Source organism: Thunnus maccoyii, chromosome 2 (assembly GCF_910596095.1).
Source record: "Thunnus maccoyii chromosome 2, fThuMac1.1, whole genome shotgun sequence".
In the NCBI taxonomy this organism is placed as follows: domain Eukaryota; kingdom Metazoa; phylum Chordata; class Actinopteri; order Scombriformes; family Scombridae; genus Thunnus; species Thunnus maccoyii.
This window is the reverse complement of record NC_056534.1, coordinates 2,527,257-2,543,435: the sequence shown is the minus strand read 5'-3', so window position 1 is coordinate 2,543,435 and position 16,179 is coordinate 2,527,257. Positions and strand designations below refer to the sequence as shown.

Below are 16,179 nucleotides of genomic sequence, written 5' to 3'. Positions count from 1 at the left end.
TTGGGTTGTGGACAAAACAAGACATCTGAAGACGTCATCTCGGACTTTAGGAAACATTAATCGACATTTTATAGACCAAACAACTAATCGAGAAAATAGTTGACAGATGAATTGATCATGAAAATAATTGTTAGTTGAAGCTCTAGTATGCTGGAAACTGTGATAATGTTAGATATTTTTTTTTAAATATATAAATAAATAATTAAATACTATATCTAATCAAGTTTTAAAATCAATTAAGACATTTAAAAAGTACTTCAAATTAGTGCATTTATATGAAACTAAACATAACAAAAGCTCAACACAGCAAGGGGGACGACTATGAACTGGGGACAAACCAGTAAGGAAAATATTGTTACACACAAATATAAATTTAAAAAAATATTGTTTGTATTATATTATCTAATTCAACTTTTTAAAATCACATAAATGTCACATTTTCTACCCAGCAGCTTTCTTGTTTTGCGATGTCAAGTGCAGTAACTTTATTAACTTGATATTTATCAAGAAATCCATTTTGTGTCTATGATATCACAGACACAAAGTGTACTAAAAACAAAGTAGAAGCTATATCATGAAAAAGTCATACACTTCATTGCACACATATAGTACTTTTATTTGTGTAGATCAAAACACATGTAGAGCAGTACAATCTCGTCTGGATCCATATTTACACTGTGATTGGACCGACAATTTTGTTGGTAATCATCATCGGTCATAAATTCGCTAACAGCAAAGACATTGAATAAACCTCACAGTTACGATAAATGAATGAATGAATTTACTGAGAACTACCCTCCTAAAACTCTACATTTAAGGGAGAATTGTCACAATAACACAAAATGAAAATGAGACCCATGATGAAAAAACCTTAACATTTAAAGCAGATCTAATAAAATCAACAAAACTAATCTGATAAAAACAAAAACAACACTGATGTTTTATTACACATAAAATGTACCTTTTACCACAAACTTACATTTTCTTTTTTCTCAACTGCTTCAGTATAACTTTCCAAAATTGTGACTGTCCACCAGACACTGTCATAAATTGACTTTTTATCCAGTCTTAGGCCACATTTTTAGGATTCACTTTTCAGATCTTGGTTGTTTTTAACTATTAACCGAATGAAGGAATTTAGTCATCACATGTCTCAAGTTATCAGAGAAACAAGCAAACGTTAGAAGCAGCTCAGCTAACAGCCCCTACCAGATGTCCTGTGCCCGCCCGGCAAGGAAACACTGATTTCTAACGTGAAACTGCTTTATTCAGTGTTTTTACCGGTTTTAATCACCAGGTCTGTATGTTCTGGAGAGGAGGAGACCTCTGCAGATAATTCGGCTCCCGGTAAAAACATCCTGAACAATCAAGAATGAAGACAACTCCCATGATCCCACGCTACTTCACAACGTCATCAAACTCCGTCTTTTGTTGTTGCTTTGATTAGCGGCAGAAATGACATATCATGCATCTAATTCACTCTGGCAACCAGGTACTGCCACTTTAAGAGAAACACCTGTAGGCAGACAATTAATATTAATAAGTTCATGCATGGCGTAACACTGGAGGCACACGTTTCTGTTTCTTTTTGTTGTTAGCGTGATAATTGTTAATGTGGATAATTGGAGACAGCTTGATGCTAGTAAAGCCACTTTGCCTCAACACAAAATATATGTTTAATATTGTTGTTATTGGCATAAAAAATGTTAATCATCAAAAATAAAATGCACAACAGAGCCAGTGGAAGGAAACAGAGTCCAGGATCGTAGTAGTACAGTATTTAGATCTTAGTGGAGTTGAGACTATTTGTATCTGCAGTATCTACACTCGTGACCTTTGATGAAAAAAACAACCAAAATGAGCAATAAAGAAGAAAAAACCTAAAAACGGGAATTTGTACAGCTCAGCACTTGGAGTGTAAACAGGGTCTATTTTTATCTATCAGTCTACCAAGTGTGACAGATAAAGGGGCTGAATTTCGTAATGTTGCAAGAAAACAGGGACAGTCAGCACTAATACTGAGAACTTCCTTTCTGCACTGGATATTGGGCAAGAGAATACACACACTCATCACCGCATCCGTTAGTTTTCAGCTTGTTAACAGCGGTGTACAGATTATCAGTCGGTGTTGTGGAGGTGCTTGGAGTTTCAATGATGCTTGTCCAGTAGTGCGGATATTCAACATCAGATTCCCTCCTTGGCTGCATGTTGTCGTTTTCGATCTCCTCATAAATCACCTCGGTGACAGTTTTGTCCAAGTTGGTGCTTCTCTCTGCTCTCTTTTTTGTGCAGAATCTCAGGGTTAAAATGGCCAGAAGCATCAGCGCAGCACCTATGACTGCACCAACAGGTACTTTCCAAATGTCTGAGGATTCTGTGTCTGCAGCTTTTCCCTTCTGGTCTGGTGCAAGACCAAAACCCTGTATGTCATTTATTGGTGTGACTGGTACATTTACACCTTCCGGCTGAGCATTGGGAACCACCATGTTGGGATCTGTGATCACGTGCAGATATATCTCTTTGTGATTACAGTGATACATTGCAGAATCGTAGCTTTTGACGTTAGTTATAACCAGCGAATGATCTGCAAGGGAGCCATAACGTTTGTCTGTGATGATCTCTTGGCCATTTTTGATTGTGACAAGGGTCATCTTCTTGCCATTTATGTAGCGGCTCCATGTCACATCTCCCTCAGGATGAGGACAGGGCAGCGTAGCCACTGTGTTCTGCAGCACAAACCGTTCCACAGGAGTCGCTGTAAAGTAAAAAGGCAGCAATTAGTAACACATTTAGCTTTTGGTCAACTTTTCTCCCAATAATCTTGGTTATATGTTCTTTACTTTCATACTAGCACCTAGCATATTATGCTTTTATTATGCTGGTTTTCTGTTGTGTATATCCTGTTATGATGGTGTATGTTAAACATGCTCAAAGTTCCAAAACTTGAGGTATGCAGAAATGCTGCCTGCAAGTCAAAAGTCAGGGCTTCAACCTGCTCTGAATACTTCAGTTGCAACTTGTCTTTTTTTACAACATGCGACATGTACGGATGGATTTGAGAAGTTGACATTTGGAGTAAAGAAGGAGAAAAAGAAGTGAAATCTTGTTACTATAGTTTGTTTACGTAGCCTCCGGAGCCGGAGGAAGCTTCCTGAAGCTGACCAATCAGAACAGAGTGGGCTCATCAGGAGGCGGGGCCTTAAAGAGACAGGAGCTAAAACGGCCTGTTTCAGACAGAGGCTGAACTGAGGGGCTGAAAAAAATGTAATGTTCAAACTGTAATAAATTCAAAATCTACAGTCTAGCATTTGTAGTATTCGATATTGGTATCATGCTATTGTTCTCTTTGCTAACGTAAAATAGATGAAAATTGTAAAGTGCTGTGATTCAACATGAAACAGTGACACAAGTTGCCCCCAAAAAACACAAACTGATATTTTTGAATTATGTTCACAAACAAGCAAATAAGATACAAGCTGTTAATTAGCTTTAAAGTTGATGGTGGACATATTTTTGAACCTTAGAGAGAGCCAGGCTAGCTGTTTCCACGCTTCCAGCCACATATATTATTGAAAATTATTCAAACGTTCAATTAATTAAAACAATTTTGAATTCAAAAGTCTATAATGCTGTTTGAATTACGTAGTTTTCTTTGTACCCTTAGAGGAGGCATTCTTAAAATTGCCCGGTCAGTGAGCCATTTAGCTAACGTAAAGTAGGGGAAACTAGCAAGCTGTTGAGAAGTTCTGAAAGAATGGATAAACTGTTGTTCAGAAATAGCTCTATGCTAACTAAGGACAGAGAGTGGTGTCAATCAATCAATCAATCAATCAATCAATCAATCAATCAACCAATCAACCAATCAGTCAGTCACTCAATGAAATACTCAGAATAGCACAGATAGCATGATGAAGGTAGGGGCTGTTTACCAACTTGGTAAAAAGCAACTGCCATACAGAACCACAACAACAAATCTGAGCAACTGCCTTTTAGCACCCAGAAATAAGCAGAAAAACATAAGCAGGTCTCATATTTTTTGTAAATTTTTCAACATACATGATACTCACATCTTATATAAACAACAAATCAAACATTTACATATATTCATTATATTAGACAATTTGATTTGTTATGCTTTTCTCTCAGTCTTTCGGACACAGTTGCTAAGAAAGGGGGCTATAGTATTATACCTTAACCTCCAGGTCAGAGTTCAGAGAGCCTATTAAGTAATTATATTAATGTAAATGACTCCTTCAAATTTAGTCATTTTAAAAAGTGCAGTAGTCTTGAATGGATGAAGTGAAACTGTCTCTATATTTACAGAACACGAACTCTTTGGCAACAGATATAGACACCCACTTATCACAGTATGTTGTCGACAAACACCTATTATACAAAGTACTGGATCAGACTTAATTCAGACTTTTGTCAGAAGAATAATTTTTTGAATACGTCAACATATATACAGAGACTCTGCTTATGAAAATTACTGTCAATATTTGAGCAATTGTAGATGTTATGGTTTTAAAAGGACTTCTACATCAATCTCTTTTATTACTCACATATTATTTTTGTTTGTCTTTTTTATATTTTTATGGAAATAATCAGAGAACTAGAGACGCTGTAGTAGCCGAATGGTTGCAGCTATTTCTACATAGCAGCAACGTCCCTGGTTTGACTCAGCCTGGTAATGTTCGTTGCAAAACATAGCCATCTCTCTTCCCTTTGTTTCCTGTCTGCTTCTCTACTATGAACCGTCGAATAAGACAAAAAATGTCCAAACACATATCTTTAAAAAAAAGTAATCAGAAAAATGTCTTTATAATAAAAAGATTTGTGTACCTGACTAGATAATTAAAAGGTAAATGAATGGCCTGAAGCAAAAACCAAAGCTCTATAAATGTGATGTCAATAAAAGGCTAACAAACTAGATTTTCTTACCAGAAAAGCTGTGACAGAGGAATCCAGCAAGGACACAGTAGAGGTAAAGAAACATCTCTGCAACCTGTGAACCTCGTTATGTATGTATGCAGGATGAAACACACACACACACTGTTTTTATCTTAGAGGAACTTGTGACTAATAAATGTGACTGGCAGAAATGAAACTTGTGCCAATGGCTTTTGGTGTCTACATATTACTGTGCATACATCCAATTACTTATATTTTACAAATAAATGTATTTTAAAAGAAGGCTTTGGGTTTTTTTTGTTAAGTCTGGCATTCACTGAGCATTTTTATCTGTCATCTCAGGGGGATTTTAAACATGCAACAAAAAGCTTTGGGGTTTTCTCTGCTGCTGAAATCTGTGCTAATTTACATGTCAAGTTTTAGTCAATAGCTCGCATGGATTGGACCAGTTTCTCCATTTCTTTTGCACTTTTTAACTGTGGAACAGATGGTTTGGGATGAAGCTACCATACAAGGTCAAGTTGGGTCCAAATTTATAGTGCAAATTTTAACTAAATTTCCAGAAAATCTGCAAAAGAAAAGTAAATTAATATTCCATCCACTGGGAATATTAGGATTTAGTTTATAGTTTATCACATTGATTGTGTATAAATATACATAGTGTCTCTGCTTCCTGTCGCTACGCAAAAATGAAGCCAAAATATCTCCTTTCCGGGAGCGGCCATCTTGCTTGTGTAACGTCATTTGGAGCCAGAGTCTGCACAGTAGAGTTGGACGATGGGATAATGACGGCCCACGGGAAACGCTTGAGAAAACGTTTGAGAGTGGCTGTCACAGCTGTCAATCATGACGTCACACCCCCTTTTTATATCATCAAATAACTAATTAAAAACAAACTTATCAGAAAAATGAATACTTCGACAAACATTAGCGTGATAAGAGCTACCTAAAATGACAGAAACCATCTTTGGGAAAAATTTACTTGACGTGCACTTTGATTTTTTAGTTTGGCTCATGTCCCATCTGCTAACATGGAGGGGGCGGGACTTATGATCTATACTGCAGCCGGCCACCAGGGGGCAATCCAGATGTTTTGGCTTCACTTTTGGGGAGAGTAAATGCTAGATTGGATGGGCCGGAGGCAAACTCTTGCAAGTGTGGTTAGGGTTAGGGTGGGGCAGCCTGTTTGCCAGAATAAAACGTTGGCATTGTATCTACGTTTCAACACATGAAATACGTAGCATATTAACATTTCAACAAAACGTATTATGTCAACATTTCCAAAATACGTGTCATCTCAACATTTCTAAAGGGACACAGTTCACATGTGATCTATATGAGCTGATCTTTCCTATATATGAGGAGGAGGGGCAGGTGGACGGTTAGTAAGTTTATTGTTGGCAGCAAGTTGTAAATCGGCACCTTAAAACATCATTATTCAACGGGTAGAAATGTTAATATGATACGTAGTTCACGTGTTGAAACTTATATATTCAACGTTTCTGTGGTTTGCAGAAACGTTCAATGCCAACGTTTTCTTCTGGTGACTGGGTTGGGTGAGGTGAAGGTTAAGGTTAGGGTACAAATCTTCCAAGAGTTTCACAAATCATCCTTCTGGCCCATCCAATCTAACACAGGAACAACCTTTGAGGAGCTGTCATGATGTCCTTATTTTTCTCCAGCCGTTTGCCTGAAGAGTTTGCATGATCTCCCTGTGTTTCATCCCACCATCAAAGACATTTATGTTAGCGTTAATCAAGAAGACAAAAAACATCTTAAAGGATTAATTCACAACAGTTACACATATAATAACTTCTGCTTCTGAATCTGATGGATAAAAGCTGACTAGATAGTTCTTTACTGTTTCTGGGTTATTTGGAACAAACAAAAAGAGCATTTAGTATAAGCAACTGTAAAAATATCAACAGAAACCCAAACATTTTGAACAGAAAATTCAAGGAACAACACATTAATCCTACCAAGACTGTTTAAGTGAACTCTGGGAAATGCAGTGCAAAAACACTACGACAGTTAATGCTTGTCAGCAAAAATTGAGAAAAAAATTAAATAAATAAGAGCCGCTCAGAGGACGTTGATGAACACATGTTTGCACATAACTAGTCAACTCTCAGTTTGTTGCAACAGAACATCTGTCTCACCTGTGAGTCATGAGGCTTTTCCACACAATCGGCTTGAGGTTTCTTTCTTGAGCTGCATAAATAAAACTGAATTGAATTGAAAAAAAAATAGTTTAACAAAACAATAACCCTGAAACTCCTGCAGAACATGCCATCGAGTCCTGACAGTAACAGGAAAGATCTTCTGCGGTTTAAAAGTGTTGCCCACTGAAATGTAGCTCTAATGAAAAGTTACAGCCTAATGCAGACTCTTGGGCCACGATGGCACCTGGAAAAGATCAATAATATATCAACCAGACACTTTTATACTGAGCAAAACATGGAAAGCACTTCACTCTCTTTAGTCTGCAGTAGTTAAAGGAACTCTTCAACATTTTGGGAAATATGTAAAATAACATGTTCATTTTTGTGAAATAAATTGCTCTTACAATCAGTCAACACTTTTCCCCTCACACTAATGACAACGATGTCCACACTGTTCTGAAACTTTGTCTGCATGTAAAGGACTGCAGCTTGTGCCTAAGAAAGAGGAAGTGAAAACAAAGGACTCCAAACACGGACAGAGATTTGTCTATTTTAGGCTGGACTGATGTGTCAGTGTGGGTGATAATGAACAACAAGCACCAGATCTGGTTTGATACAGGAAACTCTGGCAACAACGGAAAAAATGAGGAGCTAGAAAACAGAAGTGTTGAAATAAAGCCTGAAGTGGCAACTGTCCCACCAAGATAAGGAATAAACCAAGTTTATATAAATGCATTTCAATGAACACCATGAAAAGACTGTATCTATATATATATATACACACATACATATATATATATATATATATATATATATATATAAAGGCTCAATAATTTCATAAAACAGCTGACCTCTGTAGTTTTTAAAGGATGGGTTCAATATTTTTCAAGTGTGTCTTAAAACAACAGTCAGGAGCCCAAATGAACATTAAACCTGTTTTTCTTGCTGTAATCATTCCTCCTGTTCATACTGACCATTAGAAGATCCCTTCATAATGACCTTACAATGGAAGTGATGGGGGACAAAATCCACAGTCCTCCTTCTGTGCAAAAATGTATTTAAACGTTTATCTGAAGCTAATATGAAGCTTCAGCGTCCAAATGAGTCAAATCAAGTAGATATCTTTCAACGTTACAGTCTTTTTAGTGCCAAAGTCCCTCTTTTTGTTACTATACTTCCACCTGCAGCTCAACAGGGAAACACTGTCCGAGGAAACACAAAGAGGGAATTTGATGCTAAAAAGACTGTAAATGTGTCAGATATCCACTTGATATGACTAACTCAGACTGCTGAAGCTGAATATAAGCTTCACACAGACTTTTAAATGACTGTGTGGACACACTGTGGATTTTGGCCTCCATCACTTCCATTGAAAGCACATTTGAAGGATCTTTTAATATCCAGTATGAACAGGAGGAATGATTACAGCGAGGAAAACTTCTTTCACTGCTCATATGGACACCTGACTGTTGTTGTAAGATAGACTTGAAAGATTGTGAACCGTCCTTTAAGTTACACCCCTCACCATTAACATTTAGGACAGTCTAATTAGAATTTATATGCTTTGAGTTATTAGCTGATATTTACTTGAAATCCTTTATAAAACAGAATCTTCTCCTACTTTTAAAACTCTTTTAAAAACTGTTGAGTAAACTTGACCTTTGTCTGCTGGAAATATTGTTTTTTCCATATCCTAGAGACACTGTGTTTACATCTTTTCAATTAAAGAAAATCACTAAAATATGTTATTTGTCAAAAGGTGCCCAAACTTTTGCATACAGCTGTATATACCTATACACTACAGGATCCTTCTCACTTAAATATTTGCACATTCACTTATACAGTTTAAGGTATTATAATATATATTGCATGTAGATTATTTTAATGAATAATTTAAATAATTTAATTTCTTATTTCAGTCTTGTTTATTTCATTAAATTAGGACTTCATCTATTTTCTTCCTGTAACTTGAATTTTCCCTCCAATGAAGAATAAAGTTTTATCTAATAAAAGGTTTCTGTTACTGCAATAAAAGTTTCATAAACAGGGAAGATCATTACAGTCATCAAGATTTACTAAAACAGGTTGAGGATTCAAACCATCCAACTCCTGCTAACAAACACTTTTTAATTCTTTAAATGTTCCAAACCTCAGATTGACAGCAGAGCTGCTGACATGACGTTAGCTCTGTGGCTAACAGGGTTCACACTACAACTCCCAAACTCTCAAAGGACAGTGCTGGCAGTGTGAAGCATCACTCAGTACAGAGATGATAGATTCTACATTTATCCCTGTCAGGACTGTGGTGGTTCACCACAAAACAGTCTCAACTAATCGGCTTTACAGCAAAGGAACAAATAAGGTAGAACATGAAGCAAAATATAGAAATCGTATCTGCATGAGATAAAATAAAATCATCCTTTGGTTGTTGTCGACTGTCTTTCACCTCATTTTGTGAAGTAAACTGGAAACTGTTTGTAGAAGTTAAAAAATGTGTTTTTGAAATAACTGTTGATTTAACATCAACGTTGACCAGACGACATTTGTTGAACTCAGTTCAAGATAAAGAGAAAAAAGAGTTAATAATTACATCAAAACTGGCTGCACAGTTCAGTGTTTGTATTTTAGTCTCTTGTGGCAAAAATAAGTCTAAAATCAGGGTTTATTTGTTTTTTGATCACGTTGTGGAAAACCTCAAAATTTCAACACACATAATTAAGCTGAGCAACATCTTTTCACATGTCTTACTCCTCCCACCTGTCAGGTACTTCAGATATTTCATAATAATCCTGTTAATCAGAGGGAGGAAACAAACTCACAGTCAGAGCTGCAGTAAGAGGAGGAGCAACACCGGAAAGAGAAGAGAGCTGCAACGTCACTCTGCAGAACTGAAACTTTAAGTTTGTCAGAGCGACAGCAGAGCTGCAGTCGAGTCTCTCCACTTCTGTCCAAATAAAAATTAAACTGAGTTCATCAAGTCTTTCTCAACAACACAGCAGAGTCTCTGCCAAACACTGGTGAGTACAACTGATCATATTTAATGTTTCAACAACCAGCTTTAACACAGCAGACAGGAAGTTCCACTCTTTTCATTTCATACTGACACTTGTGAAATTAGTGACGATATAACTAAAGATGTTTTTACACAGATTCAGTGAAACAACTTTAATTGTTTTTTAAACAGTCTCTCTGTGTCAGTTCTCAGGACTTTTGTAACTTGTAACTGAATCTCTGTGGTTTGGAGTTCAGCTTCACTCCAACCTTCCTGGTCTTATTACTATTTACTGATCACTTCCTACAGACACACTGCATTCTATTTCCTGTAGCTGTTTCACATTAAAAGCTTTCTACCAACAAGCAGCAGCTTTTATTGTGAAGCAGCTGCAGGTAATAAAAGGTGTTTGTCACCAAGTTAGCAGAGCTTTGTTAGCAGTGCTATTCTTCAATAACAGTTGGTCTACACAACAAGATATGGACATATTCTGTGTTATGTTGTCAGTGGTTCATTTTCAAGATTGTATGGAAGAATAGTACAAGCAGAAACAGCCACAATGAGCTGTTAGATAAAGAGCTGCAGATGACAGTCTCTTACTGTGTTTGTGTAAACCAGCTCACATAAAACATGTCATCAAAGTAAACAACAACTTTAAACTCACCATGCAGCCTTGTGGATAACTGTTTGAGCTGCCAGCACGACTTCAATGATCACGGTTGCTCACGACTCCGTTCACGTGTTCCCATCCCGATCAATAACAGAAATATGATTCAATATTACTTTACTTAACATCACATGTTATACTTGATACAACAATAATTATCCTTATTTCTTTTTGAACAAATAATTTAAATTTATTTTGAATAAATTGTGTCTTTTGTTTTTCACACTCAGTGTGTAGATATGTCTGCTGCCAGCTGTCTGCGATCTGAAGATCAGTTTCTGTGCTGCATCTGTCTGGATGTGTTCACTGATCCAGTCACCACACCATGTGGACACAACTTCTGCAAAAATTGCATCACTGAACACTGGAACAGTAATGACCAGTACCTGTGTCCCATCTGTAAAGAGGTTTTCTACACAAGACCTAAGTTGAAAGTGAATACTTTCATCTCTGAGATGGTCTCTCAGTTCAGACAAGAAGCTCAACAGAAAGCCAGCAGCAGCAGCTCAGAGCAACAAGCTGCCAAACCAGGAGAAGTTCCCTGTGACGTCTGTACTGGAACCAAACTGAAGGCCCTGAAGTCCTGTCTGGTGTGTCTGACCTCCTACTGTGAGACTCACCTGGAGCCTCATCTGACAGCTTCACGCCTGAAAAGACATCAGCTGATGGACCCTGTGGAGAACCTGGAAGACAGGATGTGTATGAAGCACGATAAACCTCTGGAGCTGTTCTGTAAGACCGACCAGACATGTGTCTGCATGCTCTGCTCTGTTTTAAACCACAAGACACATGATGTTGTTCCTCTGGAAGAAGAATATGAAGGAAAGAAGGCAGAGCTGGGGAAGACAGAGGCTGAAATTCAGCAGATGATTCAGAAGAGACGACTGAAGATTCGAAAGATCAAACGGTCAGTCAACCTCAGTAAGAAAGATGCAAACAGAGAGAAAGCAGAAGGTGTTCAGGTCTTCACCGCTCTGAAGGAGTCTGTTGAGAGAAGCCTGAATGAGCTCATTGAGACGATTGAAGAGAAGCAAAGAACGACAGAGAAACAGGCTGAAGACTTCATCAAAGAGCTGGAACAGGAAATCTCTGAGCTGATGAAGAGAAGGTCTGAGGTGAAGCAGCTCTCACGCTCTGAAGACCACCTCCACCTCCTCCAAAACTTCCCGTCCCTGAAAGCTGCTCCACCCACCAAAGACTGGACAGAGGTCAGCGTCCGTCCACCATCATATGAGGGGACTGTGGTGAGAGCTGTGACTCAGCTGGAGGAGACGCTCAGTAAAGAGATGAAGAAGCTGCTTGCTGAGGTCGAGCTGAAGAGGGTCCAGCAGTATGCAGTGGATGTGACTCTTGATCCTAATACAGCACATCCTAAACTCATCCTGTCTGATGATGCGAAACAAGTAAACTATGGTGATGTGAAGAAGAATCTCCCAGACAACCCAAAGAGATTTTCTAATTGTCCCTGTGTTTTAGGAAAGCAGAGTTTCTCTTCAGGTAGATTTTACTTTGAGGTTCAGGTTAAAGGGAAAACTGACTGGGCTTTAGGAGTGGCCAGAGAGTCGATCAACAGGAAGGGAAAAATCACACTGAGTCCTGAGGATGGTTACTGGACTATATGGTTGAGAAATAGAAATGAGTACAAAGCTCTCGCTGGTCCTTCAGTCTGTCTCTCTCTGAAGTCTCAGCCTCAGAAGGTGGGGGTGTTTGTGGATTATAAGGAGGGTCTGATCTCCTTTTATGACGTAGATGCTGCAGCTCTTATCTACTCCTTTACTGGCTGCTCCTTCACTGAGAAACTCTACCCATACTTCAGTCCCTCTCCTAATTTTGGTGGTAAAAACTCCGCCCCTCTGAGAATCTGTACAAAGGGAACTAAGAGAAAACACAAACTAGGATTTCTATTTAAATTTAAATCTCTATTTTAACATCTGATCAAATCCACAGAACTTTAGTTTCATTTCTAGTCAAAAACACAAAGTTTCCAAAAAAAACAAAACTTTCAGTTTGAAGTGAAACCACAGAAATCAAAGTGTGAATATTTCACAGTGTCATAAAGCTTCATTGTAGAGTTCGGCTGAGACCATGACTCCACAGAATATGTGTCAATATTTTACAGGCTGTAATAAGTGCTGAAACACTTAATGACAGAACAACAGAAATGAATTGATTGATTGATAATCATTTATATTATTTGTCAGACAAACATTCTCAGGCTCCATCTTTTTAAATGTGAGGTTTTGCTGCTACTCTCTGCTCTATATGATGGTAACTGGAATATTTTTGGGTTTTGGACTGTTGGTCAGACAAAACATTCAAAGACACCTTGAACTCTTAGAAACTGTGATGAATATTTTCACTATTTTCTGACATTTTATAAAGTAAATAATGATTCAAAAACAGGTTAAAACAGGATTTATTGTTAATGAAAATAATCATTAGTTGCAGCTCTACAGTTGATTAATAGAATATATGTATAATGTGTATAAAGGATTTTCTTATTGTGGTGTATTTTCATTGAAAGTCATGGTGTGCTAACAGACAATATTAAACTTTGCAGGGTGATTCATAAACCTTATAAGAAACAACGTGTTAAAATCTTATTGATGATGTATCTGTAATCTCATAAATCACATTTAATCACGATGAAAGTATAGAAGCACAGTAAAAGAATCATAATCATACACTGGATAAATTTGAGTGTGTTTGTATTACATGTCACTTTGCTTGGGTCTGCATTAAAGTCTTCACCTTTTTTAAAAATACACTTTGGAGAAGATCAAGAAATAAGGGTGTAAAGTGGCAAGAATAACTTATAAAAAAATAAAGGCCAGGAGACAACTTAAATGGTGTAAAATGATCCCCAATAATTACATAAAAAAATGGACATAACTAGATAGAACTGAATATGCCAGTACATATCCACATCAGCTCAAAACCTTGAAATCTTGAAGAGTTTTGACCAACAACGAGCGACGAAGATAAAATATAATGGTGTAATTGGCCAAAGATAAAAGAGGATGGACAATAGGTGTGACCTATGCAGACCCAAGGGTATAAAAACTACGCCCTGAAGGCAAGAACCTTCAGAGCAACCTGGTTCATCTTGTATGCACTAATTGCTCTCCTTTTTTGCCGGCATTAAAGAACACTTGGCTGCTTGGACCTCTGACTCCTGACTTTTTATCATCAAAGAGCAGTTTTTTTGATCTGGTGTTTTCTTCAACTGTCATCCATCGATCTGACACGATATTATTTTGTCTTAGGTTTGTTTAGTTTCTGTCCACTTTGGCCAATTTGTTTCTTTGAATACGGAATAGATTGATTATGATTTCAAGAAATCTGTAAATATGTGATTGTAAAAACCTGTAAACTAAACTATGTCTGTAGTTTTAATGTAAAGCTTTAAAAACATGGCCTGAGTAAGCAGTGACTTGTTGAACACCAAACACAAAAAATAAAACCTGGTTTACAGAGAAGCTGTGTTTGTGTTTCTGTTATAGTTCATTAACAATCACAAATGTTTTTCTGCTTTCTTTACCAAACACTTATTAGTCTACATATGCAGCTTTGTATCATCATGTTTCAACATTTTCTCTCTGCACAGATTTTTTTTTTTTTTACTTAATTGACCTACAATCTATTGAGAGGTTTGTTTTCTAGAGAAGCAAATTATCCATATGTTTTTATTGTTGCACATTGCTAAACTTTATGCCAACTGTACAGTAACCAGTATTTCAACTAAAACATCCATCAGTGCTTAATGTCACCTAAGATCATGACTACTACATTTTTATTCTGTTTCATTAAACATTTAACAGTTGCGACCTGTCCCATATACCTCAATATTCTGTATATGCGTCATTTTGATTTGGTCACCCTGCAGTTCTTCTTCTTCGAAAATGTTTCTCCATAAACACAAGGCCTAAATCATTCCCATCATGCACTTTGGCAGGCCAACATGGTTCAGACACTGTGTTTGGGAGAAACAACTGAGATAAATATGATGAAGGTCACATGACAGACAAGAGTAGCTAAATCACCAGGCTGCTCCTCCCTCCAGGTCTTCATGTCACATCTCTAATACCTTAACATAACAATCTCCTTACTTAAAACAGAAAACTATATGTTCAGTTGGGGTACAATGGAGTGAAAAGCTGTCTGTCATAGAGACCTAACAGCCTTCTGCATGTCTGACCACCTTTACATCACTTCCTGTTGCACTGCGGTAACAACAACAAGCTTCTCTGTGAGCCACTGACTGTTTATGACACAGAACGACCACTAGATGGAGCACAACACAAAGGAACAATGAGCCCAAAGTTACTGTACTGTTGCCAAGCAGCAAACACTGCCGATACATGTGAGTGAACACACTGTCTGTCATGTACAGGATAACCACTCATGTTGACCAAGGAGACATTATTACTGAGAGACACCATTTCCTCCGTCTTTACCAGTTTACAAAACAAATCAACTTGTTTCAAGAAAATTCTGGAGCCACGTCTCATCTTAAGTGCAATGATCTGTCATACTCTGTCTTGTTTCTAGACAGAAGCTGATTCCTTGAAAATCCTTGAAACAAATAGCCTGCACAGGTGAAAAGTAGAATTAACCCACATTTTGTGGTCCTCTTTTTAGAAATATAAATCTTGAGAATAAAATATTGATAGTAATGAACAGGCTTAAGCCCCAACCGAGTACCAGAGGTAATTTCCTTTGTGACTACATACAACGTAACACTGAATGACCTCTGTGCACGTTCACCTATTGTACCTGCAGCCTGGAAAATTGACAGCAATTTTACAGCAGACATTTTGACATGTTAAGACAGATAAAGCACGGATGCAATTAACAACACTGATTATGACTGAATCCCATGTAGTTTTGTAATGCACTACAATAGTATAGTTCATGATGTTTCACCAGTACAGCTTTCTTGGATACCTTAATGGAACTGTGATATCATTAATGTTATCAGTTCCACCTGTTCAATTCCTGCTATATATAAGTCAAAATATCTGCTGTGAACAAGGTCTATTATAGACTGATTTAGACTGATTGATTGCCTGACACGCCTTGTCTAAAATGTCCCAAAATGGCCACCATTACACTGCCGAAATTGTTCTGGCATGGTTTGAGGAACATGACAAACAGTTCAAGGTGTTGCCCTGGTCTCTAAATTCTAATTCCCTAGATATATATATATATATATATATATATATATATATATATATATATATATCTAGGGCTCTCTGCACATCCCTAATATGTATATATGTATATATGTATGTAAACATACATATATACATATTAGGGATGTGCAGAGAGCCCAGTATTTGTATTTGTATCTGTATTTGTTGAGGCAGCAAAATTATTTGTATTTGAATAAAAGTGGAAAGAGGCTTAAAAATCCTGTTTTTGTTTTTATAACGCTTTTAATTTTA

At 37.2% G+C, this 16,179-nt stretch overlaps 2 protein-coding genes across 2 annotated transcripts; one reads left to right on the top strand and one right to left on the bottom strand.

Annotated features, from left to right (window-relative positions):
- Positions 1–604: 604 nt before the first annotated feature.
- Positions 605–5,222, bottom strand: LOC121883443. The gene is made up of 2 exons (XM_042391724.1): positions 4,942–5,222; positions 605–2,755 (listed from the first exon to the last, which is right to left on the bottom strand). The coding sequence occupies exons 1-2, from the start codon at positions 4,994–4,996 to the stop codon at positions 2,013–2,015; spliced, it is 798 nt and encodes a 265-aa protein (XP_042247658.1). The 5' UTR covers positions 4,997–5,222; the 3' UTR covers positions 605–2,012.
- Positions 5,223–10,971: 5,749 nt separating this feature from the next.
- Positions 10,972–13,154, top strand: LOC121882625 (E3 ubiquitin-protein ligase TRIM39-like). Its single transcript, XM_042390995.1, has one exon. The coding sequence runs from the start codon at positions 10,972–10,974 to the stop codon at positions 12,658–12,660; it is 1,689 nt and encodes a 562-aa protein (XP_042246929.1). The 3' UTR covers positions 12,661–13,154.
- Positions 13,155–16,179: the final 3,025 nt, after the last annotated feature.

Coding starts and splice junctions, on each gene's coding strand:
- LOC121883443 (XM_042391724.1), bottom strand. CDS start 4,996: ATGTTTCTTTACCTCTACTGTGTCCTTGCTGGATTCCTCTGTCACAGC. Junction 2,756..4,941: donor CCTCTGTCACAGCTTTTCTG/GTAAGAAAATCT, acceptor TTTACTTTACAG/CGACTCCTGTGGAACGGTTT.
- LOC121882625 (XM_042390995.1), top strand. CDS start 10,972: ATGTCTGCTGCCAGCTGTCTGCGATCTGAAGATCAGTTTCTGTGCTGC.